Raw genomic sequence first — 25,576 nt, 5'->3', positions numbered from 1 at the left:
TGGTTTACTCCCCAAATGGCTGCCACGGCCGGAGCTGCGCCAATCCAAAGCCAGGAGCCAGGTGCTTCTTCCTGGTCTCCCACATGGGTACAGGGGCCCAAGCACTTGGGCCATCCTCCACTGCTTTCCCGGGCCACAGAGGAGAGCTGGACTGGAAGAGGAGCAGCTGGGACTAGAACTGGCCCCCATATGGGATGCTGGCGCTGCAGGCAGAGGATTAACCAAGTAAGCCACGGTGCCGGCCCCAATCACAATCCAACTGTGAAAAAGTAAAAATACTTATAGGTTATGTAGTATTTTCACTCAAAATAAAAATTTTCTTGCAACCTAAAAACCCAAAGCAACCAGAGTGTATCAATGCAGCTATTGTTACTGTGTTTTAGGCATTAAAATGTTAAACTGTTGAGTATATTTAAGAAAGGATAATAGAGAGTAGCTTTGAAATCTTTCATCATGAAAGGCCATTGCTGGCTCCAACATGAAGCAGGACCATAGCTACTCATCACTGTTCTAGCCTGTGCTCTGCACAGATTAATGGTCTATGCCATACAATAAGCACCTCATTTCCTTGTTCATATTCATCTCTCTCAGCACATATACTTGTGTATTTGAAAACTCCAAGTGAAAACTGGCCACCACACTATGAAAAGGCTACAGACAAAAAAGGCCAGAAATGAGAAATTAGAAGAGCCAAGAATTTTGTCAAACTGCACTGGCATTTTTCCAAATGGGAACAAAACTTCTTTTTGTCTTTCCTGAAAGTTCTTGTTCTGCACATGACAGGGGAGACCGCTTCTCAGCAGAACAGGCTCACTGAGCTCGATGGGATCACACTTATTTAAATGGTTTCTGCTCCCCTTCAAGACAGAGCCTTGATCTGCAGCCCCTGCAGCTTCCAGGGCCACAGTGAAATTACGTCCCTCGGGAAATGACACCTAATATCGTATGGGCATGTTCATGTACTTCTTTTTTTTTTTTTTTTTTTTTTTTTTTTTTACAGGCAGAGTGGATAGTGAGACAGAGAGAGACAGAGAGAAAGGTCTTCCTTTGCCGTTGGTTCATCCTCCAATGGCCGCCACGGCGCACCGCACTGATCCGAAGGCAGGAGCCAGGTGCTTCTCCTGGTCTCCCATGGGGTGCAGGGCCCAAGCACTTGGGCCATCCTCCACTGCCCTCCTGGGCCACAGAAGAGAGCTGGACTGGAAGAGGAGCAGCCGGGACAGATTCTGGCATCCCAACCGGGACTAGAACCCAGTGTGCCGGCGCCGCAGGCAGAGGATTAGCCTATTGAGCCATGGCGCCGGCCCATGTACATCTTCTGAGGTAGAGATGAATCATTCATCAGATTAGAAAAGTCCAAAAAAGGTTAAGAAACACTCCTCCAGGATTCATGTTCTAAGTCAATTGTGTTAATGCTTTGAGACCAGGTATAACCGTGTGTAACACATTAAGGAGTGTTCCTGCGCCTGTTTGGATGGAGACCCTGTGTATCACAGTTATCTCAAGATATTTCATGAGTGGGGACAGTGCTGTGGTGCAGTGGGTTAAAGCCCTGGCCTGCAGCGCTGGCATCCCAGTTTGCATCCTGGCTTCTCCACTTCCGATCCAGCTCTCCACTATGGTCTGGGAAAGGAGTAGAAGATGGCCCAGAGCCTTGGGCCCTTACACCCATGTGAGAGACCCAGAGGAAGCACCTGGCTCCTGGCTTCAGATCAGCTCAGCTCTTGCCATTGCAGCCATTTGGGGAGTGAACCAGTGGATGAAAGTCCTTTCTCTCTTTCTGGCTCTACATCTCTCTGTAACTCTGTCTTTCAAATGAATAAAATAAATCTTTTTGAAAAAAAGAAAAAACTATATTTATGACATTATCAAAGCAAAACTAAACATCTACACTAAGTTTTCTTAATGTTCACACTATAAAATTCTATTAAAATGGGGATCATTTAGAACTTCATTAACTACACGGATGAATTCCAAATAAATCTATATTATACTGAGTTTTCTCAATAATAAATGAAGTATATTTAGTTTATGAAGAAAAAAGTTCTCAAATCCAAGACTTGAAGAGGGTACAAGGAAGAAAAAAAATCATGAAAGCAAATAAATAATGATGAAATAAAAATGCAAGAGTCCAGAAATTACCTACTTAGAAGATAACCAATTTAAATTATTTTTTTAAATGACAGGTAAAATAGTTCAGTGATTTTTACTTTTTCTGTTTCTTCCTATCTACCCTTAATAAAAGATATCTGACTATGTCGGGCTTCATTACTAACCCTTATTTTACAGATTTCTATTTCAATTTCAGTGACAAAATACATTTCTACTTTATTATCAGCCATTTCCATATTTTAGAAGTTCTGCGAAGCAAAGTTCATGTCAATCTCAAAAGAATTAACAGAATACAGTACCTATGCTATCTACTAACCAAAGACAAAATTGAGAAAGACTTGCTTTCTGAATTACTCTACCAAGAGTTAAGTTACCCACTGCTGGTCTGGTAAGAGTAGAGGAAATTCACCTGGCTCGGAGGTCAGCCACTTGATCAGTCATCTGCCCTAGCATTTTGCAGGTTCCCAGGATCTCCCTGCGTTCCTTGCCTGCACAGAGTTCACCCACTTTTCCAGCTTCATCTAAGATCTGCCTGATGGCCTGCTCACCGGCATCACCTAAAATAAACAGATATTCAATATCTATGTGCAGACACATTAATCATTTACAGGGGGATACTTTACAAGTCATTTCATTCACGAAGGGATGAATGATTTTAAAAGACAAAACAATGAATAGACAGCAATCATCTAACAGCTAACATCTAAGCAGTGCCCTTACAACCACTGGGTGAGGTTTCAACCACAGAACTGCTAAAAACAATACTTGGAACCATATCCACTCGGTGATACTAAGCAGCTTGTGGTTTGTATATAGGTAATGAAAACAGGTTCTAACAGTTTAATGGTACTTAGCACCTCCAACCTCCATTAGGCCTTTCACATTCATTCAAATATTAATCTAAAACTGAATATTAGAGAAGAAAATCTACAACGCCTATCTCAGTAAACAATTGGGTCTTCTCTTTATATAGTCAATTTTGCTTTCCAGTCCTTTTTGGCACCACCATTTGATTTACTTAATTCAATACTTTGTTGACAAACATAAAAGTCTGCCCAGTGGAAACTCAAAGAGAAGAGCTTTTAGCAAAATAATTATCTTTCCAATTCAGCGGTGAGCCAATCATTTTGCAACGAATGCCTAGCTTAGCTTGGTTATTCCTGCAGGATAATAGGTGATTTAGTCTATTGCCCTTCATCCTTTTAAGGCCCAGTAATTTTTCAATTAGCAAAACTATCAAAGAATGGAGTATGTCCCCAAATTTCTTTCTTTCATTTGTAATGAAAGAAAAGCAGAAACAGAGAATTACCTGGGGAGGCACTGGGGTCACGGAGCCAACCCTTGGCCTGATTCAGTTTGGAGTCTATGGAGGCCAATGCTCTCTTCATGGCTTCAGTGTCCTTGTGAAGAGAAATCTCGGTTATTTTATTTGCAGAAATTGAGATTCCACAATACAAAGTAAGACAGAGAAGTAGTTACAGCATTAACATACAATAAGTAGGGTAGTCCTATACAACAGCCTCAAAAATAATCTCATCACACCACCATTCTTATATTTCTGTCAAAATGCAGCATCTTGCATGCAAATCTTCAGTTAATTCTATTCTCTTTCCTGGCATCCCTCTTGCTAAAACTGTGAAAACTGGTAAAATTGCTCAAGCCAAAAGATGTTTAATGTCTCCAGCAGGAAAAAGCCCTGTTGTCACATGCCCCATTATCAGCCTTTCCACTAGTCAACATTCGTCTACTCCTGCAGCCTGCCAAAGCCCTCCCTGCTTTGGAAGCCTCATTAGTATGTGCTGTCACAGATCACAGTTCTTTCGCATCATATTTTGAAATACACACACATACTCAATGATGTTTCACTGTATTTAATTAATCTGAAAACTTGGAATTACTGGTTGGGAAAAAAAAAACTGAAAATGTTAATCTAGCACTTTAGTTTTAATTCTACAAATAAACCACTGAATATAATATAAGAAAAAAAAGTGATTTAAAGCCTTCCCTGCTACTCCTCCCTCGTAGTTCCCTTAGTACCCCTGATCTGGAAGAAGATGGGATAAAATTACCGAATATTTATCATTTACAACCTTGATTTATGATGACAAGCATAAATTAGCAAAAAATTCCCAAGAACACAGCCTGAGAAGCTGAAACAAAAGACTAATCACTTCAAAAATATTCATAAACTTTAATACATTTTTAATAGGGAAGAATACGAAGAGCAGTATGACAAATACCCATGCACTAAATTGACAGACTGACCATCTCCTAAATCTCTATTTATGACCTAAAAGACAACCTAACTTCTTTTGGCTACAGAGAATTGATTCTTAAAGAGTCAGTACATCAAAGCACAGAGTTAACCTATAAAACTCTAGGAAATGCCTTATGCGCTTAACTTTCTTCAAAGTCCAATTCTGCAGTACCAGTGTTCTTTAAAGTGTTACACCACCAGTTTTCCACACGGGGGCACCCACTTTCAATTCAAACAAGACTCCGCACTAGCACAAATTCAATATTGGCAGCTCGTAGGCAGGTTTAAAGTCAGTAACATGATCTCAGCCTCTCCAAAGTTCCTATTCATGTGATGGGTCTCCCAGCTTTAGGATTCCTTCTTTCCCCACACAGAGAGATACAGGTTGTTATGCTGTAACTTTGGCTTGCCTTCAGAAGTAATGCAAAGGTCAAATTTAGCTTAACTCCAAATTAGTAAGGCCCGAATCAGTGTCTTTAAAAGGCAGTCCCAGAAAACTTCTGACCTCTGAGACATGGATAGCCTTCAGGTTCTAACACAAGTTAGAGTGCATGGCACAAGCTGTGTAGGTACAGATTGCTTTTTTTTTTTTTTTAAATCACAAGCTCTTACTTAGGAAGTACGTGCAAACCCTGAAGAGGAATTACATCAACGTAAAAATATTTAAAACCTATCAATAACCATTTCCTTAACACACTTTTTGTTTTCAGTGAGAAAAATCAGTGAGGTATTTATAACCTTCCAAAAATCTAAATTCAAAGTGAAAAAAATTTTCAGTGCTCATTCTGGTAGTAAAGGCTGCTAGTTAGAAAACTACCTTCAGTGGAGCATTTCTTGCACATGCAATTCTGTTTTAACCACTTCCCCCTAATTACCTCATTGAAATATCAAATTTATATGTAATTTTATTTGCAAATTAAGTAACAGGGAATCATTCCTATAAACCCAGTTTGATCTCAGGTTTGTTGACTCTAAACTTCATAACTTCATTATTTTGTATTAGATGAAACTTCAGAATTTTTTTTTTAACCAAAGATGCTACTCCCCTTCTACAACAGTAAGCGAACCTCAGCCTTGTCAATTTTGGCTCTGGTTAGTTATGCACAGAAAATAAGCTCTAGAAATTAAATTCATAATCCTCACTGACATAATAAATAACTACATCTATTCTCCAATGTGCCAAAATGACTTGAAATACAATGGAAGAAGTAGTTGTGCTTTACTGAGCATCCTCAAAAATCATTTCTTTTCCCTCCCTAATAAAGCTCAAATGGCCACCACAATACAAGGAGAGAATGTGATTCTCGAGGAGTAATTTACTCCTGAGTGGGAAACCTGGCAACATCAAGAGTTAAAATTGCAAGATACTCCCTCCTAAAAGAATCAATGACAAATTTGGAATGAAGCTGTACTTTTAAACTGGAAATTTCAATTAGTTAGCAAAATGTTCAATACATGAATTTTAAATAATTTTGGAAACTTAAAATAGTCACTGAAAGGGTTACTTGAAAGTCGTCCTGGAACACACCAGGTTATAAATGACCATTTAAAAGTAATATATCTTAACGGCGTAGCTATAAAAAAAAAAAGTGCTTATGGGAACAAATACCTTAGTCTCCTACAAATTTCTTATTTCTTTTGAAGAGTGGGTTTATGATGGCATTAACAGAATTCTGTCATAAGCAGCATAAGAACAATACTAACACTGGATACGATATAAACAAATTCCCTAGACAACTAAGACTAGAAGTCAATTTGGAGACATATTTATAAAAGATAAAGATAATGATAACCTTTGTGATCAACCACACTATGTAACACAACGCATTTTGTTAAACTTGGCATGTATATCTAAGTACCTCAAGTACAATCTGGGTTTGAAACAGAAGCAAATACTACACTTCCACTTGTGTGCTCTTTTCCATTAATACGCAAATTTGGAAAAGAAAAAAGTCTCCAGCAATCTTTGTGAGTTTTTGTTTTGTTTTAACAGAGTGTAAAAAGACCAGGTCTAGTCATGCAGCTTTGGAGAGAGCTGGCAGAGATCTACCTGATTTCCTTCCACTATGGTCCCTTTTACCAGAAAATTCATGCTTGGTAAGATTTTAAGGCAGTGCCTTGGCACTCTCCCTCACATACCAAAAGGTGGAAGAAAATCCTAAAACAGAAGCCCTTTTTACATGCTTTCCTAGGAAATGAAATACTCCTAAAACTTAATATTCAGCTGGGCCTCAAGAATACCTGTCAATAATCCTCATGAGATCCTCCCTCAGACAAGCAGACGTACAGTTAGAAAACTGAAGTCCTGGCCGGCGCCGTGGCTCACTTGGCTAATCCTCTGCCTGCGGCGCCAGCACCTGGGTTCTAGTACCGGTTGGGGGGCCAAGTATTAGTGCCAGTTGCTCCTCTTCCAGTTCAGCTCTCTGCTGTGGCCCAGGAGGGCAGAGGAGGATGGCCCAAGTGCTTGGAACCCTGCACCCACATGGAAGACCGGGAGGAAGCACCCGGCTCCTGGCTTTGGATCAGCGCAGCGCAGGCCGTAGCAGCCATTAGGGGAGAGAACCAACAGAAGGAAAACCTTTCTCTCTGTCTCTCTCTCACTGTCTATAACTCTCTCTCTCTCTCTCTCTCACTGTCTAACTCTGCCTGGCAAAAATAAATAAATAAATAAAACTGAAGTCCTATACAATCTCAGAATTCTAAAATTGTAAAAATGTAAATATGGGTCTGTGTAACTGACTTTCAAATAAATAAATAAAAATCTTTTTAAAAATATAAATATGGGGAATAAGGGCCCTCTCCATCACTGCCTGATCTTCCTCTACCTTCTACTAACACCTCCCTTCCCACTTCATTCCATGTCTGACCACATTTCCATCTGCCTCCAAATCTATGCTCGAAAGAAAACATATTTTGGTAAGAACAGATTGGGCAGTAAGATATAATCCTACAGACTACATCTAAATGACAAGGGAACATTGCTTAGTCCTGAGATGTCAAAGCAAGTTATCTTCTGGGGGCCTCAATGAGCTCTAAAAACACCTTCCCCAGCCCTAAAAACCACCTATGAGCACATAATCAGATGTACCAGCCGAAGATAGTGTAGATCACGAGGAAAACACAAAATTTTTTTAACATTTTAGGATTTTCTCCATATTTGAGAGAGGGCATAAAATAAATACCTAACTATTTTTCCCAAATTCCTAGAGGTAAGTCTTTCATTCTATAGTAGCTATTAAAACAAAACAAATACTCATAAAAAGTAATCTCATTTTTTTAAACCAAATAAAAATCAACTGTTATATCCCCAGTGATCTGTAGAAAGGGTTAGTATTACAGGATATTCTAAGTGATAGTTCCTTCCCTGGCAAACTAATGTTCTGGGCAAGACATCTGATTCAGTCACTACTTTTATCCACTACCAGTCAAGGACCATAGCAAGAGGAGACCCACAATAGGAATGTTGAATAATCGTCTCTAATGAGACTCAAGATACAATGCTGCAGGAATGCCCATGCAGGGTTCAAAAGTCTTAAGAGTGAAATGTTCTTAAAATTTTCTCTTATTTCCTCTTAATTCTCAGCATGCATCAAGATCTAAGCAATATAAATACAAGAAAAAGTATGGAGTTCTAAATATACAATGGGTAGACTTAAAATGGTGTTAAATCAAATTCTTTTGGTTCATAATGTATACCTAGGATTCCAGACACATTAATTTGACTTTAAATGATCATTCTAAGATGACTATTGATTTAAGAAGGGGACAATTTTTCCTTTCAAAAGAAATGAAATGTTTAAAGTAAAACTTACTTGCAAATTTATAAATCTGCAATTTGAATGTAGGCATAAAAGAGAAAACCATCAGCTATTGCATTGCCTCTTAAAAATCTGAACTTATTTGGCAAACACAATTTTACCAAGAATTTTTTTCCACTTACTTTCTTCCCCCACTTTTCTAGAGGAACCATCACTTTCCAGAAGAATACTGCACCAATGGGGAAGCATGAAACAAGTATGGTAAGACAAAGTTAATTATGCAGTGGTAGGGGCAGGAGGAGGTGAAAAACAATATATGAAGTAAATAGAATTGGGAGCATTATGGTCACAGCCAGACACAAGGTCTGATTAATTCACTGCATACCGCTGAGCAATGAAAGATGCTTAGCACTGCTAAACTGAAAAACAGCCAAAAATCCTCATTACCAATTTCCATTTTCAAGGTAAGATTTTTCTCCCTTAGTATCATTATAACTAATAAAAACAATTACTCTTATGAGGTAAGGAGAGGTGGAGTGGATGGGGACAGCACTGGGACTGAGACTTATCATGTCTATTTTTTTGTATATGTCTGTGAAGCATTTCAGATACATCTGCATAGCATTTTGATTTTTGAAACAAGTAATTTGCACAAAAATAACAAACTAGGGTGAAAATAAAATACATCTCTTGTTCACTCTGATTTCATTATGAACTTGAGCTCCTTTTGGCTGAAATAATTTAATTTACTTTCATGTCTGATAGTTAAGTTTTGCAGCATCTGAACAATCTGGCTTCCTCCCAAGTAGGCACAAAACTTGGACAGCTACAAGACTTACATGGTGAGGACCAGATCTAGACCCATGTGTATCACCCCAAGTGTGGAAACCTACTTCTGAAAAATTCAAAATATCATTAAAAAAAAAAAAAGAAAGAAAGAAAGAAATTTGCCACAGCTCTTGATGGTGCTTGCACAAAATAAAGCTCAATAACACTTATTCACTAAATGATGGATAAATTCTCCCCTCCAAAAATACAGAAAGATTAAGGTTAAATGCCCATTCCACCTTATTGCTTTCTCATATGCTAAAAGCTAAGTAAAGACATTAGGTTAGGGGAATATGAGGTCAGAAAGAACTCTGCTGGTTCACAGCTCAGACAGCAGGACATGCACAGAGCAACAGACTCAAGTTAGAAAACCTTTAGATACATTTTATTTCTTTTGTCCATTTGATTTTGAAAGCTAGGATTATTCTGAAGGGCCTTCATCTCAGCTCTCTTGCCCATTTTCATTACAGCTTAAAACCTCAGAGACACATCTGCAAAAACAAAATTTCAGACCCTGCAAAGAATACTGGTGGGAAAAACAAACAGAAATGGCATTAACTGAAGTCTCCTTTCCCAGGAGCTGGTGTACAGGTAATTCAGGGGTCATCCAGCTACCTGGGAAAACTGTCAGTGGGAATGACTAAGCCAAAAACATTCTCAGGAGTCTGCTCAAAGAGATCAAAGTACCCACCAAACAGAGAAAGTCTGATATCCTATAGCAACATCTTTTCTTTTGTGTCCCTCCCCAAAATAGCTCAACATAAGCTGAGTCAGTCTGCCCAGCACAGCCCAGAGCCCCATATTAAATCACATTCTGACGTATATTCGAGCACAGTGTTACACACCGGCACACAGAATAAGGCATGGCACACAGCACAAGAAAACCTCACAGACATGCTTTTTCTTTTTTTTAAGCAAAAAATGAAACTAAAAGGCAAGAGAAAGCTTACCTTCTAAACGTGAGAAAAAGAATAAAACAAACAAGAGAACAAAAAAAAAAGATGCATAAGGAAGTCATAAAAGGGAAGTAAAAGTTGTCAAGTATGCAAAAGCAAAATTAAATCAAATATTAAAGATTGAAAATTATTTTACCATACAGATTTACAATATAGTCACAGAACCTGCTCGAGAATTTCACATCAATGGGAAAATCCATAGTTACGGTATGTTGACTACTTATTCTGCATGGTTATCTTAGCTTTCTGGACATTAAGAGAGAAGGCTGGTGACTTCAGGTCGCACTTCAAACTCTCACCATATAGTTTCCTGCAGGACAAATCTAGCTCTACTGCTAGCAGCCTGCTGGGTGGCCCTGAAGACAATCTTTGGGCCATAGGTGGGAATGCCAGGTTGTGGAGACAGTTTGTCCTCACTACTACCTGCATCTTGAGCTCCTACAAGGAAAGCATAAATCCAAGTGTCTCTCTTCTCCCAGAACTGGAAGCTGTGTTCTCAGTTGCTATTCAGGAAGAAGCAGATCAGGGCAGCAGCAACACAAAACTACTGCTGATCAGTTCTAAAAGCCAACCCCTGTGGAGCCCAAGAAGAGACTAGACAGGGTAAAGGGACCTGCTTGAACTAACTACAAATGTGAATACTCATATTCTAGTTAAACTTTTCTTAGGGAAAATGGAATGACCAATGGACACATCTAGACATACCAAGGGTCTTCTCTGGACCAAAGGTCAGTTAGAGTAGCTCAAAGTTACAAGTATAGTCTGTATCTATCTTCGTCCCTTGGCAGCAACCACCCATATAAAAGGCAGGGCTCCCATCCAAGAGAGTATACATACCAGAATTCCTCCACCAGCCCAACCAGTGAGATTCCAGCCCGAGGAAAAGGGCACACACCTCAGCCTTCAACCTATGCTCACCCCACATGTCTATTTATTTGTTCTACTGTGGAACAAGGTAAATTTGCAAAGATAGCAAGTGAGCCAAGGAAAAGATACGAGATGGAGAAACTACTTTTACACTGAGTACTCTTACGCTACACACAATTACAAGATAAAATGTCAGACGGGTGACAAAAATCTAAAAAGGGCAGAATTCAGGATTTTGCTTATTTCTCCTCCAATAACACTTACTTTGCTGGCCCAGGCATCTTCATCCCAAGAAGTGAGCTGTAACACACGAATGATCTCATTGATTTCAGCACTCATCTTTTCTACGGTAAAATTGCGATTTTTCAAAGCTTCTTCTATTCCTTGGTTTTTTGAGTTTTTAGTTGTTACAAAAATTTTCATAGCTGTAAATCAAACAAAAGACCAGAAACTAAGCCTGGAACTTAATTTTGCTGTTTAACAGTATTCCGATAAGATATTCTACAATTAGAACATACGTTTGGGCTTCTAAGGTCTTAAGAAGAACATACAGGAAAAACACTGCAAATCTGCTAGTAAAGCTCCACTATCAGCAACTTTCATTATCAACAAAATTCAAGGTATAAAACATTACCACAATCTGATTAGGGAATGAATGTAATCAGTTATCATTCTGGGCCCTAACACTCACTCTATGTACTACAAACATACTGGGACAAGACAAAAACCATCAATAACACTGCAAACGTAGCATTTGCCTGCCTCTAATCCCAGAAGATCCAGAGTCAAGTTTACCTTCTAGAATTTCTCTTAACATCTGGCAGGGTCTTTCTAGCACCCAAAAGAAAGAAAAGGGGGGTGGGGTGGGGAGAATATGGAAAACTGAAGAAAGAGTATCTTCCCATAAAATAGTTAAAATAGTCTAAATAAAAATTAACACTTTACTGAGTTATCTGAATCAGAAACTGTAGTCTCAACAACTTCTGCTACCTAAAACAGCTGGCTACAAAATCTTATTTCCCATGAACAATCTAAAAAACTCTTTACAAGTTTTTGTTTCCTAGTTCCCGTAACAGCCTGTTAGAGCTTTGCAAGAACAGAAGTAGGCCACAGGAAGGGCAATTTCAAACCAAGAACAGGAGATGGAGAGCATTAGAGTAGATGAATACTGATTTTCAGCCAATCATCTGTAGCCATCTTATAAAAATCAATCAGATTTCTTTTGTATCTAGGCTGATGGATATGCAACAAGACAACATAAAGAAATGTACTTTAGAACATGTTAGCATTTTTTATCTTTAAAATAAAGTACAGGCAGGAAATACCTGAAATGAGAACTGGGAGCAGCTCTTTCACAGTGTTCATTGAGTTCACCAGCATCACTCGGTGCTCCTGGTGAGTCAACTCCTGCTGTCTCTCATCAATCATCTTGGCCATCTTAGTCATTCCTGGGCCACAAGAAGAAATTGTACAGGGTAAGCAGCAAAACAACCCAGGGTCTGACTTTCTCAGGCTCCATCTATCATGAATTACTGTGAAAGTCCAAACTAACTCCCTACTTGGCTTAAAGTAAACAAAGCTTAAATATAATTTTCATACTTGACATAAATATGTCCACACATATCAAATAATATCAAAGTGAATAACTATTTGTAAAAAGTGAATTCACAAGTAGGAACAATATTTTGACAGGCTACTATGCATACAGATTTCATGACTCATATCTGGCTATGTATGAATACATATAATAATCTCATGTGAGCTTAATACTCAATCTAGTGACTAAAAAAAGTTATAAGAATGATAATGATGTGTTTTGTTTTCATCTTTATATTTTCTTGTACTTTCCAATTCGTCCAAAATAAGCATGTACTATTTTTATAATTAGAAACAAGTAGAAATATTATAAAAATAATTATAGTGATGACAGTGTCTGAAAGCATCTGCCGTTTTGGAATCAGCCTGCTAGCACTTTTTGTTTACTTTGGTTATAATTCAAAGGCGTTATGTGATTTTCTAAAGTCCTGATTTTCAAATTGTTCCTAGGATTTCTTAAGTTGATTCAAAATCAACATTTCACATAAAACAAAAGAATTTTAGAAGCCAATCAATCAAGTTAAAAAGTAAAACATTAAATGTCTTGTCAAAGGTTTTATTCGTACCTTTAGGACCCTCAAGTTCATGTTATAAGTCTGTAACATCAAAAATGGTATCTGTTTGTATATTTTGAATATTCAGTATTCAGAAACCTAAACAATCTTTTTTTCTTAAGATTTATTTTATTTATCTCTAAGACAGAGTTACAGAGAGAGGTAGAGACAGAGAGAGAGGTCTTCCATCCACTGGTTCACTCCCCAGATGGCCACAATGGCCGGAGCTGCGCCGATCCGAAGCCAGGAGACAGGAGGTTTTTCTGGGTCTCCCATGTGGGGCAGAGGCCCAAGGACTTGGGCCATCTTCTACTGCTTTCCCAGGCCATAGCAGAGAGCTGGATGGGAAGAGGAGCAGCCAGGACTAGAACTGGCACCCATATGGGATGCCAGCACTTCAGGCCAGGGCTTTAACCTGCTGCACCATAGCACCAGCCCCCTAAACAATCTTTTCAAAATGTGATTTCACCACAACAGATCTTCTCTTCTTCTAGGTCCAATGGTATTAGGCAGACTTGGGCTAGGACATGAACTCACAATAGTAGGTAGGCTAATTAGCAATCTAAGAGGTCATAAAGAGCTACAGGCCAGCTGGCAGACAGTGAAAGAATGCTGTGTAATGTGGAATGGAGAGGTCAGGAGTCAGAATGGTCTTCAGCATCACAGTAATAGAAAAATATTCCTGGGGCTGGCGCTGTGGCATAGTGGGTAGAGTTGCTGCCTGAGTTGCCGGCATCCCATATGGGTGCTAGTTCAAGTCCCAGCTGCTCCACTTCTGATCCAGCTCTCTGCTGTGGCCTGGGAGGGCAGTGGAAGATGGCCCAAGTCCTTGGGCCCCTGTACCTATGTGGGAGATCCGGAGGAAGCTCCTGCCTCCAGGCTTCGGATTGGCGCAGCCCCAGCCTTTGCAGCCATCTGGGGAGTGAACCAGTGGATGGAAGACCTCATTGTCTCTCTCTCTGCCTCTCTGTAGCTTTCAAATTAAATAAATAAATCTTTTAAAAAAATTCCCTACATTCTCTAGCACCATTTGTAATTTCTGATATAATTTATAAGACAGGGCCAGATTTTGTTAAAAGTAGATTCAGATTTCAGAGACAGTACCATTTCCTCAGTAGAAGCATAGAATCAGCTCCATCAGCAGGGCTGAAGACACCTGAAAGCCCAAGGCATCACCACTGACCTTTTGCAAAATGTTGGTGGATACCATTTCCCCTTGATCCAATATGGACATTCAAATAAAAAAAGTCATTATAAAAATTAGATATGACTAACCTGGCCCGAGATTCTTTGTGTAAGTGACCAAATCTTCCATAGTCTCCACCACCTCTGCCACTGTAAGATATTCCAAAATTCCTTTGCAAACTCTAATAATTTTACGAACCTGGAAATATATTTTGGAGTATTCAGTCAAGGGAGCAGACAATAAGTAGAAAACATGGTAAGGCACACATCTACCTGTTCAAGATTTTATCATCCCAAACAACAACCCTCCATTATTATCTTTGAGCCTGGGATTTGTGTCTGGGAGAGCTCTGCATGGGCCCCACATCACCTACCTCAGCCTCGTCGAAGGTAAGCAGCAGGTCTGATGTGCCAGAAAGGATGCCCCTTGACCCATCGATTAGATAATCTCGAGCAGGAACTGAGTAAGGATCTGACTGAAGCATCTGAGCTGCCTGGACGAGCTTGGTGCAAGCATTCTCAACCCTGTGGGGAGGAGCATGGGTTAACTCCATGGCAGAACCAAGCAGAAGACGATCACATGCAAATACAAAGAGTATAAATGCAATATAAATGTAAATTCATCTATTTCTCTTACATAGAAAATAGTCAAGACCAACTGATAACAGGACCTTAAGTTTTCAGATTTTAAATTTTACAATTAAAGATAGCACATTGATTCATTCAAAGCACTAAGCCCTCGTTCTTTGTTACTTCCTTACAACAACAAAAAATGATTAGAAATTGTCTTGGGTTTCTTACTGTAGGTTGCAACATCTCTGTTACTCCTTTACTGCCTTATTCTTCTCAACCTTGTTTGTACTGCCATTAAAAGACACTGCACAGGGGCTGGCGCTGTGGCATGGTGGGTAAAGCTGCCACCTGCAGTGCCAGTATCCCATATGGGCGCTGCTTGGAGGCCCAGCTGCTCCACTTCTTATCTAGCTCCCTGCTAATGCGTCTGGGAACGTAGCAGAAGGATGGCCCAAGTCCTTGGCCCCTGCACCCATGTGGGAGACCCAGAGGAAGCTTCTGGCTCCTGGCTGTTGTGGCCATTTAGGGAGTGAACCAGGGGATGGAAGACCTCTCTCTATCTCTGTCTCTACCTCTCTCTGTAACTCTTTCAAATAAAAAAAATAAATCTTTAAAAAAAAAAGTCACTGCACAAAGAATGAAATCCTTTACGGCACTTTTAGATTGAAAATCTCTTCATAAAATGCCAAAGCATTCTATTAAATGAAATTTAATAATCAGACAAAGCAAAGGAATAAGGCAACACAAAGATAAAAATGAAGTAATGCATAAATTTCTCATTCATATAGCTAAATGGATTTGTTTAACAAAATCACTGGATTATTTGAAAACAGCCCTATAAAACTACACTGTTAATTAAAAGGTTACTGGCATTGTTGAACCAGTTATTAATAGCTTAATATTAACATAGTTTAATACAGACTTCCAGATATTCCAGAGATTTGGATGACAGGAAGTTTTCATTTAAAAGAGGAATCCAAAATACATAAATCAAATATTCTCCCTGACTCTCTTATGCTACAAAATATAGTCATTCAATTATTCACCTATACAGAGCTGGAAAGAACCTAACAGATCACCTCTAATCTCATATTCAATATATCAATCATGTTATCACTGAGTATAAAGATAAGGGATAAATTGCACAAAATTAAATGCTTATATTAAGCATTCTCATTTGCATATAAAAAATATCACATGCAAATAAAAACCTACTTCAGAGTTGTTCTGATGATCAAATGAAACAATACAAAAATTTGTATAAGGCAGTGTTGAACTGCTAATAAAAAGAATTAAACCAAAATGAATTAAAACTATATAAAATCACTGAGTCAGGACAACTATATGCATGTAAATACAGATGTAAAAACCACCATTCCAACTCTCAGGAAGTGCATTCGCAGATGTATGTAAATTACTGGTCAGTCTTTAAGGATGGAGTGTTTTGTTGTTTTTAAATGTTAAATTACAATGTTAGTTTAATATTAAATTATATTTGTGTATATTCAGATATGTTGCACAAACACATATACACTTTATTTTTATTTTTTTAAGATGTATTTATTTATTTGAAAGTCAGAGTTAGACGAGAGAGAAGGAAAGGCAAAGAGAGAGAGAGGTCTTTCATCCACTGGCTCACTCCCCAGATGCCCACAATAGCCAAAGCTTCACCTATCCAAAGCCAGGAGCCAGGAATTTCTTCCAGGTCTCCTACAGTAATGCAGGGGCCCAAGCACTTGGACCATCTTCCACTGCTTTCTCAGGCCATAGCAGAGAGTTGGATCGGAAGTGAGTGCAGCAGCTGGGACTTGAACCGGCACCCAGATGGGATGCCGACACTGCAGGCTGCAGCTTTACCTGCTACACCACGTACACACATTTAAACCTAAATGGACATACAGTAAAAAAATGCCTTCCCTCCACTATCTTCCAGGCAAATTCCATCACACTTGTTACCAATGTGGAGTTTCCTCCAATTTTGTATTTCCTCTGTAGATAAATGTCTTTATAACACATTTCAAGCACACAGAAACAAAAGTCTACTTCCACCCTTTTTTACACAAGTAGTTTCACTCTATACACACTCTGCATTCTGCTCTTTTCACTTCAATATATTTTATTTAAAGTATATAAAGAGACTCCTCACTTTCATACAGGGATATGATCATTCATAATTTATTAGCCTGCTGCAATAAAACACCCTTAATAAATATAATTTTAACCTGTGTATCTATAGGATATATTCTAGAACTGGCATGCGGAGTCAAGGTATGGACAGGTGTAATTTTAACAAATGTTTCCATATTATAGTCTGCAGAAGCTATACTATTTTACATTCCCACCACAAAGGATGAGAGTACCAAAACAGTTCTCACCTATTTACCAGTTCAGTGTGTAACTAATGTTTTGGATATTCACCAGTGAAAGACCAAAACTGAATATTAATAAAGTTTCTTAACTTTTTTTTTTTACTTATTTTCATTTTATTTAAAAAGCACAGAGACAGAATGACAGATCTTTCATCGCTGGTTCACTCCCCAAATGCCCACCATAGCCAGGAATGCACCAAGTTAAAGCCAGGAGCAAGAGCCCAGAACTCAATCCGAGTCTTCCAGAAGAGTGGCAGGGACCCAAGTACTTGAGCCATCATCTGCTGCCTCCCAGGGTGCACATCAGCAGGAAGCTTGATGGGAAGCAGTAGAGCTGGGATTCTAACCAGGCACTCCAAGAAGGGATATGGGAATCCCAGGTGGTATCTCAACTGCTGAGCCAAATACCTGCCCCCTAATGTCTTTTTTCCAATTAAAGTAAAACTCACATAACATACAAATAACTTTCAGAGTGTACAATCCAGTAAAATTTAGCATATTGATCATCATTTCAGTAAACCATCCAGTATTCAAAGTAATCACTCCCCATGTCACCTCCTCTCAACCCACGACAACCACTCATCTACTTTCTGACTCTATGGATTTGCCTGTTCTGTGTAAGTTATACAAATGGGTTCAAGTATCATGAGACCTTTGCTGTCTGGTTTCTTTCACTTAGAATGTTTCTGAGGTTCACCCAAATAGAAGCCAATATCAACCAGAACTTCATTCCCTTTTACAGCTGAATAGTATTCCACTGTATGTAAAAGCCACAATTTGCTTTATCCATTCATGCACTGAAGGACATCTAGGTTGCTTCTACATTTTGACTAGTATGAAAAATGCTGCTGGGATTGGTGCTGTGGCGTAGCAGGTGAAGCCACCACCTGCAGTGCTGGCACCCCATATGGGCACTGGTTCTAGTCCCAGCTGCTCCACTTCCAATCCAGCTCTCTGCTATGGTGTGGGAAAGCAGTAGAAGGTAAGTCCTTGGGCCCCTGCACCCATGTGGGAGACCCGGAGGAAGCTCCTGGCTTCGGATAGGTGCAGGAGGCCATCTGGGGAGTGAACCAGCGGATGGAAAACTTCTCTCTCTCTCTGCCTGTCTCTCTGCCTTTCAAATAAATAAATAAACTTTTTTTTTTTTAAATGCTGCTATAAACATTCACATCTAAGTTTCTATGTGGACATCTGTTTTCCTTTCTCTTGGGTGTATACCTAAAAGGGGAATTGTTGGTTCATATGGTAATGCTATTTTAACTTTTTGAGAACCAACTGAACTGTTTTCTACCACTTCAGCATTTTACATTTTGTCAACAGCAATGTATGAGGGATCCTAAGTCTCTACATCATCATTAACATCTGTTATTTGGGTTTTAACTTTTTTTAAAAGACTTTATTTATTTGAGAGGTAGAGTTACAGACAGTGAGAGGGAGAGACAGAGAAAGGTCTTCTATCCGTTGGTTCACTCCCTAAATGGCTGCAATGGCTGGAGCTGAACCAATCTGAAGCCAGGAGCCAGGAGCTTCTTCCAGGTCTTCCACATGGGTGCAGGGGCGGAAGCATGTGAGCCATCTTCTTCTGCTTTCCCAGGCCATAGCAGAGAGCTAGATTGGAAGCAGAGCAGCTGGAACTAGAACCAGTGCCCATATGGGATGCCAGCAACACAGGCGGAGGATTAACCTACTGTGCCACAGCACCAGCCCCAGATTTTTAAATTATTATTAAAGACATCTAGTGAGTATGATGAGGTATCTCATCATGGTTTTTATTTGCATTTTTTAGAGATTTATTTATTTATTTGAAAGGCAGAGTTACAGAGAGGCAGAGAGAGAAATCTTCCATCTGCTGGTTCACTCCCCAGTTGGCCACAGTGGACAGAGCTGCACTGATCTGAAGTCAGGACCAGGAGTTTCTTCCAGTTCTCCCACGTGGGTGCAGAGGCCCAAGGACTTGGGTCATCTTCTACTGCTTTCCCAGGCCACAGCAGAGAGCTGGATTGGAAGTGGAACAGCCAGGACTCAAACCAGCATCTACATGAGATGCTGGCACTGCAAGCAGCAGCTTTACCTGCTATGCCACAGCACCAGCTCCATTGATTTGCATTTTTTAATGACCAAGGATTGTCCATTTATATATACATATATGTGGAATTTTTTTCAGAAATGTATATTCAAGTCCTTTGCCCATCTTCAGTTTGGTCTTTTGTCTTTTAGTTGAGTTATAAGGGCTATTTTTTTTTTTTACATAGGCTAGTTATTAAAATCCCATCAGAGTACAGTTTGAAAATATTTTCTGCTCTTCTGTCAAGCTGTCTTGTTATTCAATATAGTATTTAATCATATAATTTCAAAGACCAAGACATGAACAAGACAAAGAGAGAGAATCTCCCATCTGCTAGTTCATTCCCAAAAAAAAGGCTGGGTTGAAGCCAAAGCAAAGAACCCAATACAAGTCTTTAACATGGGCAACAGAGACCCCAAATAATTGAGCTATCACCTGCTGCCTCCCAGAGTGTCCACTACCAGGAAGGAGGAATCAGGATTGCAGGATTGAAGCCAAGACTCAAACCCAGGCACTCCAATATGGCGATAAGGGAATTCCAACCAGCATCTTAACAGCATCTTAACTAGTCTACCAACTGCCTGCTCCATTTTCATATCTTTTAAATTACAAAATAAAATCACACTGGCCGGTGCCGCGGCTCACTAGGCTAATCCTCCGCTTGCGGCACCGGCACCCAGGGTTCTAGTCCCAGTCGGGGCGCTGGATTCTGTCCTGGTTGCTCCTCTTCCAGTCCAGCTCTCTGCTGTGGCCCAGGAAGGCAGTGGAGGATGGCCCACTGCCTTGGGCCCTGCATCTGTATGGAGACCAGGAGGAAGCACCTGGCTCCTGGCTTTGCATCGGCACAGCGTCAGCCTCAGCAGCCATTTGGGGGGTGAACCAACGGAAGGAAGACCTTTCTCTCTGTCTCTCTCTCTCACTAACTCCGCTTGTCAAAAATAATAATAATAATCACATACATAACCAATTGTGTGAACTTTAATTCAAATACTATGTACCCAACCATAATGCTTCAGAAATAATACTCAGTACTTTTGAATCCTACTTTAATCAAAGCTTCATTCCTACTCTCTAGAAGAGATCATTACTGTGAATGTTGTACTAATTATTTCCTTGATTGTCTTTACAATTTTACCACTTAAAGTTCTATATATCAAGCAACATATTGTTCGGTTTTGTCTGTATGAGACCTATACTGAAGTAGAACCATACTGTCATGCATGCTTCAGCAGCTATTCTTTTGTTCAATATTACAACATTAAATGTGGTATAGATTACTGTGGTATTACTGTTGCTAACACAAACAATATTGCCATAAATTTTCTTGTCCTGGCTTCTGGTGCATATGCACAGAGTAGAGATAATCCGTAGGATCTTCAGAAGGTTCACATGAAATATGTATGATGAAAAAAATTTTCTGTGCCAAAACAAACATAACTGGGAGCCAGCATTGTGGTGTAGCAGGTAAAGCTGCCACCTGTGACGTCAGTATCCCATATGTGCACCAGTTTGTGTCCTAGCTACTCCATTTCCATTCCAGCTCCCTGTTAATGGCCTGGAAAAGCAACAGTGGAAGATGGCCCAAGTGCTTAGGTCCCTGCACCCACATGGGAAACCTGGATGAAGCTCCTAGCTCCTGGCTCCTGCCTTCTGCCTGGCCCAGTCCTTGCTGCTGCAGCCATCTGAGGAGTGAATCAGTGGATGGAAGATTATGCTCTCTCCCTTTGTCTCTCCCTCTCTCTGTGTAACTTTTTCAAATTAAAAAACTTTATCTTTTAATTCCTTTTCCCATGAATTTTTTTAAGTTCCAACATATATCTAACAGTAGAAATAATGAGTTACAGAAAATCCATAATTCAAATTTACCATTTTCTAAAAATGATTGTATTGTTCATAATTGGTCCTCACATATGAATTTTTAATTTGCCAATAAAGTCAGTGTGAATGATAAATTTGCTTTTTTTCTTTTTTTTACTAATGAGTCTGAGGTTTGTTTGTTTTCATGTTTATGAGACCCATGAGTCTTGATAGGTAGTATTTTTTTTTTCTAACATTTATTTATTTATTTGAAAGGCAGAGTTACAGAAAGAGAAGAGACAGAAAGAAAGATGTTCCATCTGCTGGTTCACTCCCCAAATGGCTGCAATGGCCAGGACTGGGCCAGGCCAAAGCCAGGAGCCAGGAGCTTCCTCCGGGTTTCCCAAATGGGTATAAGGCTCAAGCACTTGGGCCATCTTTCACTGTTTTCCCAGGCACATCAGGAGGGAGTTGGATTGGAAGTGGAACAGCTGGGACTTGAACCAGTATCCAAATGGGATGCTAGCACTGCTGACGGCAGATTAATCCACTGTGCTACAGTGTTGGCCCTAGTAGTATTCTTGTTATTCAGTTCTAAATAATTTTCATTATAATTTCTTTAAAAATGCAGTTTTGGGAAATTTTTAAATATACTTCTAATTATTAGTAGAGGAAGATAAAGGAAGGGAGAAAGGAAGAGAGAGAACATAATAAAGACCTCTAGAGAGGAGAGGGGATCAGGACTGCAAGTAAACCACCAATGGCCACTGGTTTAATCAATCATGCCCCTGTAATGAAACCTCCATTAAAAATCTTGACACAGTAGGGGCTGGAGAGCTTCCAGGTAGGTGACTACTGAGAGTTAGTATACCTGGAAAGGGCATGAATGGCACGGAAGCTGCATGCAACTCTTTGTGACTCCCAAGTCCATCACATTTTACCCAATGCATCTCTTCCACTTGACTGTTCATGAGTTGTATCCTTTATAAGTAAAGTGTTTCCCTAAGTTCTGTGAGCCATTCTAGAAATTATCAAATGTGAAATAGGGCAAGGGATTGTGGGAACTTCTGACTTCGTCAAGTCAGGGAGAGATGTGGGCACTCCAGGCATCCAAACAGTGTGACTAGGGTCTGAAGTGAGAGTGGTCTTGTGGGACTGAGCCCATATACCTTTGGAGCCTGATACTAACTATTGATAGTGTCAGATAGGAATTGAATCGGTGACTTGGAAAATTGTTGGTGTGGAAAAAACATACACTTCTGGTATCAGAAGTGCTATGAATAAAAACATACCATCTGTATTATATAAATCAAGGTTTGTTTATATTTACCAACAGATTATACAAATAAATGATACCAAATGAAAATCTAGATTTATACAGAATGAACAGCTTTAGAAACAGTAACATGTAAGTAAATATGTAAGACTTCTTTATAAATATAAGGCTTATTTATTATTATTAAATATTTTAAAAGATAACAAATCAGCAAAAAAAATTTTTTTAAGTGCAGTCAAAAACGTAATCCTGATATAGCTGACTTAGCTAGACAATAACAGGCTTTGCCAATGATTATGGCAAATATTTTCCATAAAATAAGTGAGTGAAATTTATGTAGAAATATATTAAAGACACGTACATTATATAAATGGCAGAAAATAATACTTTACAACTAACAATGTTAGGGTTTTTTTTTTTTAAAGATATATTTGTTTATTTGAAAGCCACAGTTACAGAGGGAGGGAGAGACAAAGATAAAGAGATCTTCCATCCACTGGTTCACTCCTCATATGGCTTCCATAGCCAGGGTTGGGGGAGGCTGAAGCCAAGAGCCAGGATCTTCACCCAGGTCTCCCAGTGGGCGGCAGGGGCCCCTTGAGTCATCTTCCGCTGTTTTCCCAGACGCCAGCGGTGAGCTGGATTGAAGTGGAGCAGCCAGGACACGATCTGACACCCATATGGGATGCCGGTGTGCATGTGGCTTGCCTGCCACGTCACATCACCAGCCCCCAAACTTGTAATTGTAAATGTTTAAATGAAAATTTTAAAATGTACAAGAGAACTATTTCTAAAAGTCCCTTACAGATAGCCAACTGCTCATGAAAGACCACTGACTCCTGCTTCAGAAGTTTTTACATAGCTTTTTTCTTTAAAGAATTTGTCTTCTACCCTTTTGTTCCTTAGCCCCCCACTTGTTCTTTGACTCCACTTTTAAATGCCTCTTCCTGAGGAAACCCCATCACTTGTCTCCCAAATCTAGGGGAATTGTTCTTGTTCTCACAGGACTTGACATACTTTCTTAGTTGTCTCTAACTCTTTCGAAAGCTGTAAATTTGGGGCCAGCATTGTGGTATAGCAAGTTAAGTTGCTACTTGTGATGCTGGCATACCATAGCTGAGTGCCAGTTCAAATCCCAGCCACTCCACTTACAATTCAGTTCCCTGCTGTCGTGCCTGAGAAAGGAATGGAGGGTGGAACAAGTATGTGGGCCCTTACCACCCACGTGAGTTCCTGGCTCCTGGCTTCGTCTATTCTGACCATCTGGGGAGTGAACCTGTAGACGGAAGATCTCTCCCTCCCTCCCTCCCTCTATCCCTCTTTCTCTTTTGCTCTGCCTTTCAAATAAACACATCTTTAAAAAAAAAAAATAGAGTAAGTTCATCAAGGACATGGATTTTTGTCTATCTTTTTAATTCATGTATTCATAGAGTACAATGCCTGACACATAAGAAATGTTCAATAACTGTTGAATAAATTTTTACTAAGTAGAGACAAAATGAAATCATTTGGTTCATAGAAATCAACTTTGAAGAGTTTCAAACTTTTATTTTCAGGGAACTTAAACCTTTTTAAATTAATTTTTATTTGAAAGAGTTAGAGAGAGAGAGAGAGATTCCATCCACTGGTTCACTCCACAGATGGCCACAATAGTCAGCGCTGCACAAAGCCAAAGCTGGGAACTTTTCCAAATCTCACTCATGAGCCCAAGCACTTGGGCCCTCTTCTGCTGCTTTTCCAGGGAGCTGGACTGGAAGTGGAGCAACCAGGACTCGAACCAGCCTCTATGGGATCCTGGTGTTGCAGGCACCAACTTAATCTGTCATGCCATGACACTGGCCCTGGGGAACTTAAACCTTGATGAAACTATAGCAAACAAACATAAGTATCACACAATGCAATTCTTTTTTTTTTTTAACTTTTATTTAATTAATATAAATTTCCAATGTACAGCTTATGGATTACAATGGCTTCCCCCTCCCATAACTTCCCTCCCACCCGCAACCCTCCCCTCTCCCGCTCCCTCTGCCCTTTCACACAATGCAATTCTTATGCTACACCTATTTACAAGGACCCAGATACTGTATAAGTTATTCAAATTCGGGGGAGGGGAGGAAACAAAAAACAAATGACAGGAATAACCATTATGGAGAAAGGAAACAAAAAATAAAAAAGATAAAATGGAAAAGGTTTGCAAGAACCAAATTGATTCTCCACTAATGTCTCCCTTGTGTGGTAAAATGACAGGACCAGAACAGACACTGCATTATTTTCTTCTACAATAAGACATCTGATCTGTACATTAAAATTTAATGACATTCATAAAAGCCAAACAAATCCCACTATGACTAACCAGCAGTCAGAAACAGGAAGAAGTCTGTCTTGTCTGTGGAAAATGGAATTTTATTTAAATGTTCAACTGCCTGACTTCTTAAAGTGACCTTCTACTTTATAACAGGAATTTGAATTTTAAAGCATTTTAGAAAACATTATGGATAAGATCTGTTTCCTAAACAACTTCATATCTTGACTACATCCTAATAACGCTGATTTAGTTTAAATTAATCAACTAGTGCAGGTTAAAGTATCTCTGCTTTTGTGTTCAACCTAAATTACTGGAAAACTCTCAAGCTTTCAAAAGATCATTCATAACCCAAAATCATGCTTCCAAGAATGGTCACCTGATATCATTTGAGACAATTTAAAGTCCCAAATTCCTCAGTTCCATGTGATTTTCATTACCACTCACTGAGAAACAAATGTCAGTTGCATTTTTTATTTCAGAAAAATAAGGTGAAACAGATTCAGATATTAGAGAAAGCCTGTCAAAAGTCTTTTTTTTAAAGTTCTTTTAGACCACACCATACCCAGGAAAAGTGAGTTACTATTCCTGAATTCCTTTAGTTGAATACTCTTTGACATATTTATTCATCTAATATATTGAGCACCTAGTGTATGCTGTGATTCCTAAAAATAGGAAGACTGTTTAGAAAGTTCCTGCCTTTAAGGAATTATTACCTTGGCAAAAGGAGCTAGACATATAAACAAATATATACAAACAGGCTTTTTTTTTTTTTTTTTTTTTTTAATTTGAAAGAGAGAAAGGGGGCCGGCGCCATGGCTCACTAGATTAATCCTCTGCCTGCGGAACCAGCATCCCATACGGGCGCTGGGTTCTAGTCCGGTTGCTCCTCTTCCAGTCCAGCTTTCTGCTGTGGCCCGGGAGGGCAGTGGAGGATGGCCCAATTGCTTGGGCCCCTGTACCCACATGGAAGACCAGGAGGAAGCACCTGGCTCCTGGCTTAGGATCGGTGCAGTGCCGGCTTTTGCGGCCATTTGGGGAGTGAACCAACGGAAGGAAGACCTTTCTCTTTGTCTCTCTC

The 25,576-nt window shown here is 39.5% G+C and overlaps 1 protein-coding gene across 2 annotated transcripts in view; it reads right to left on the bottom strand.

The window, feature by feature from the left end:
• Window positions 1-25,576, bottom strand: part of VCL (vinculin) — a 130,450-nt gene that overhangs the window by 34,634 nt on the left and 70,240 nt on the right. For both annotated transcript variants that reach the window (XM_062214999.1, XM_062214998.1), the window contains exons 3-8: window positions 14,488-14,638; window positions 14,204-14,312; window positions 12,104-12,226; window positions 11,043-11,203; window positions 3,422-3,512; window positions 2,522-2,669 (exon numbers count right to left, since the gene is read on the bottom strand). In XM_062214999.1, coding sequence (XP_062070983.1) covers window positions 2,522-2,669; window positions 3,422-3,512; window positions 11,043-11,203; window positions 12,104-12,226; window positions 14,204-14,312; window positions 14,488-14,638 — 783 coding nt within the window. The remainder of the gene's footprint in view (window positions 1-2,521; window positions 2,670-3,421; window positions 3,513-11,042; window positions 11,204-12,103; window positions 12,227-14,203; window positions 14,313-14,487; window positions 14,639-25,576) is intronic.

Source organism: Lepus europaeus, chromosome 17, assembly GCF_033115175.1.
Source record: "Lepus europaeus isolate LE1 chromosome 17, mLepTim1.pri, whole genome shotgun sequence".
Lineage (NCBI taxonomy): Eukaryota > Metazoa > Chordata > Mammalia > Lagomorpha > Leporidae > Lepus > Lepus europaeus.
This window is presented reverse-complemented; position numbering and strand designations above follow the sequence as displayed.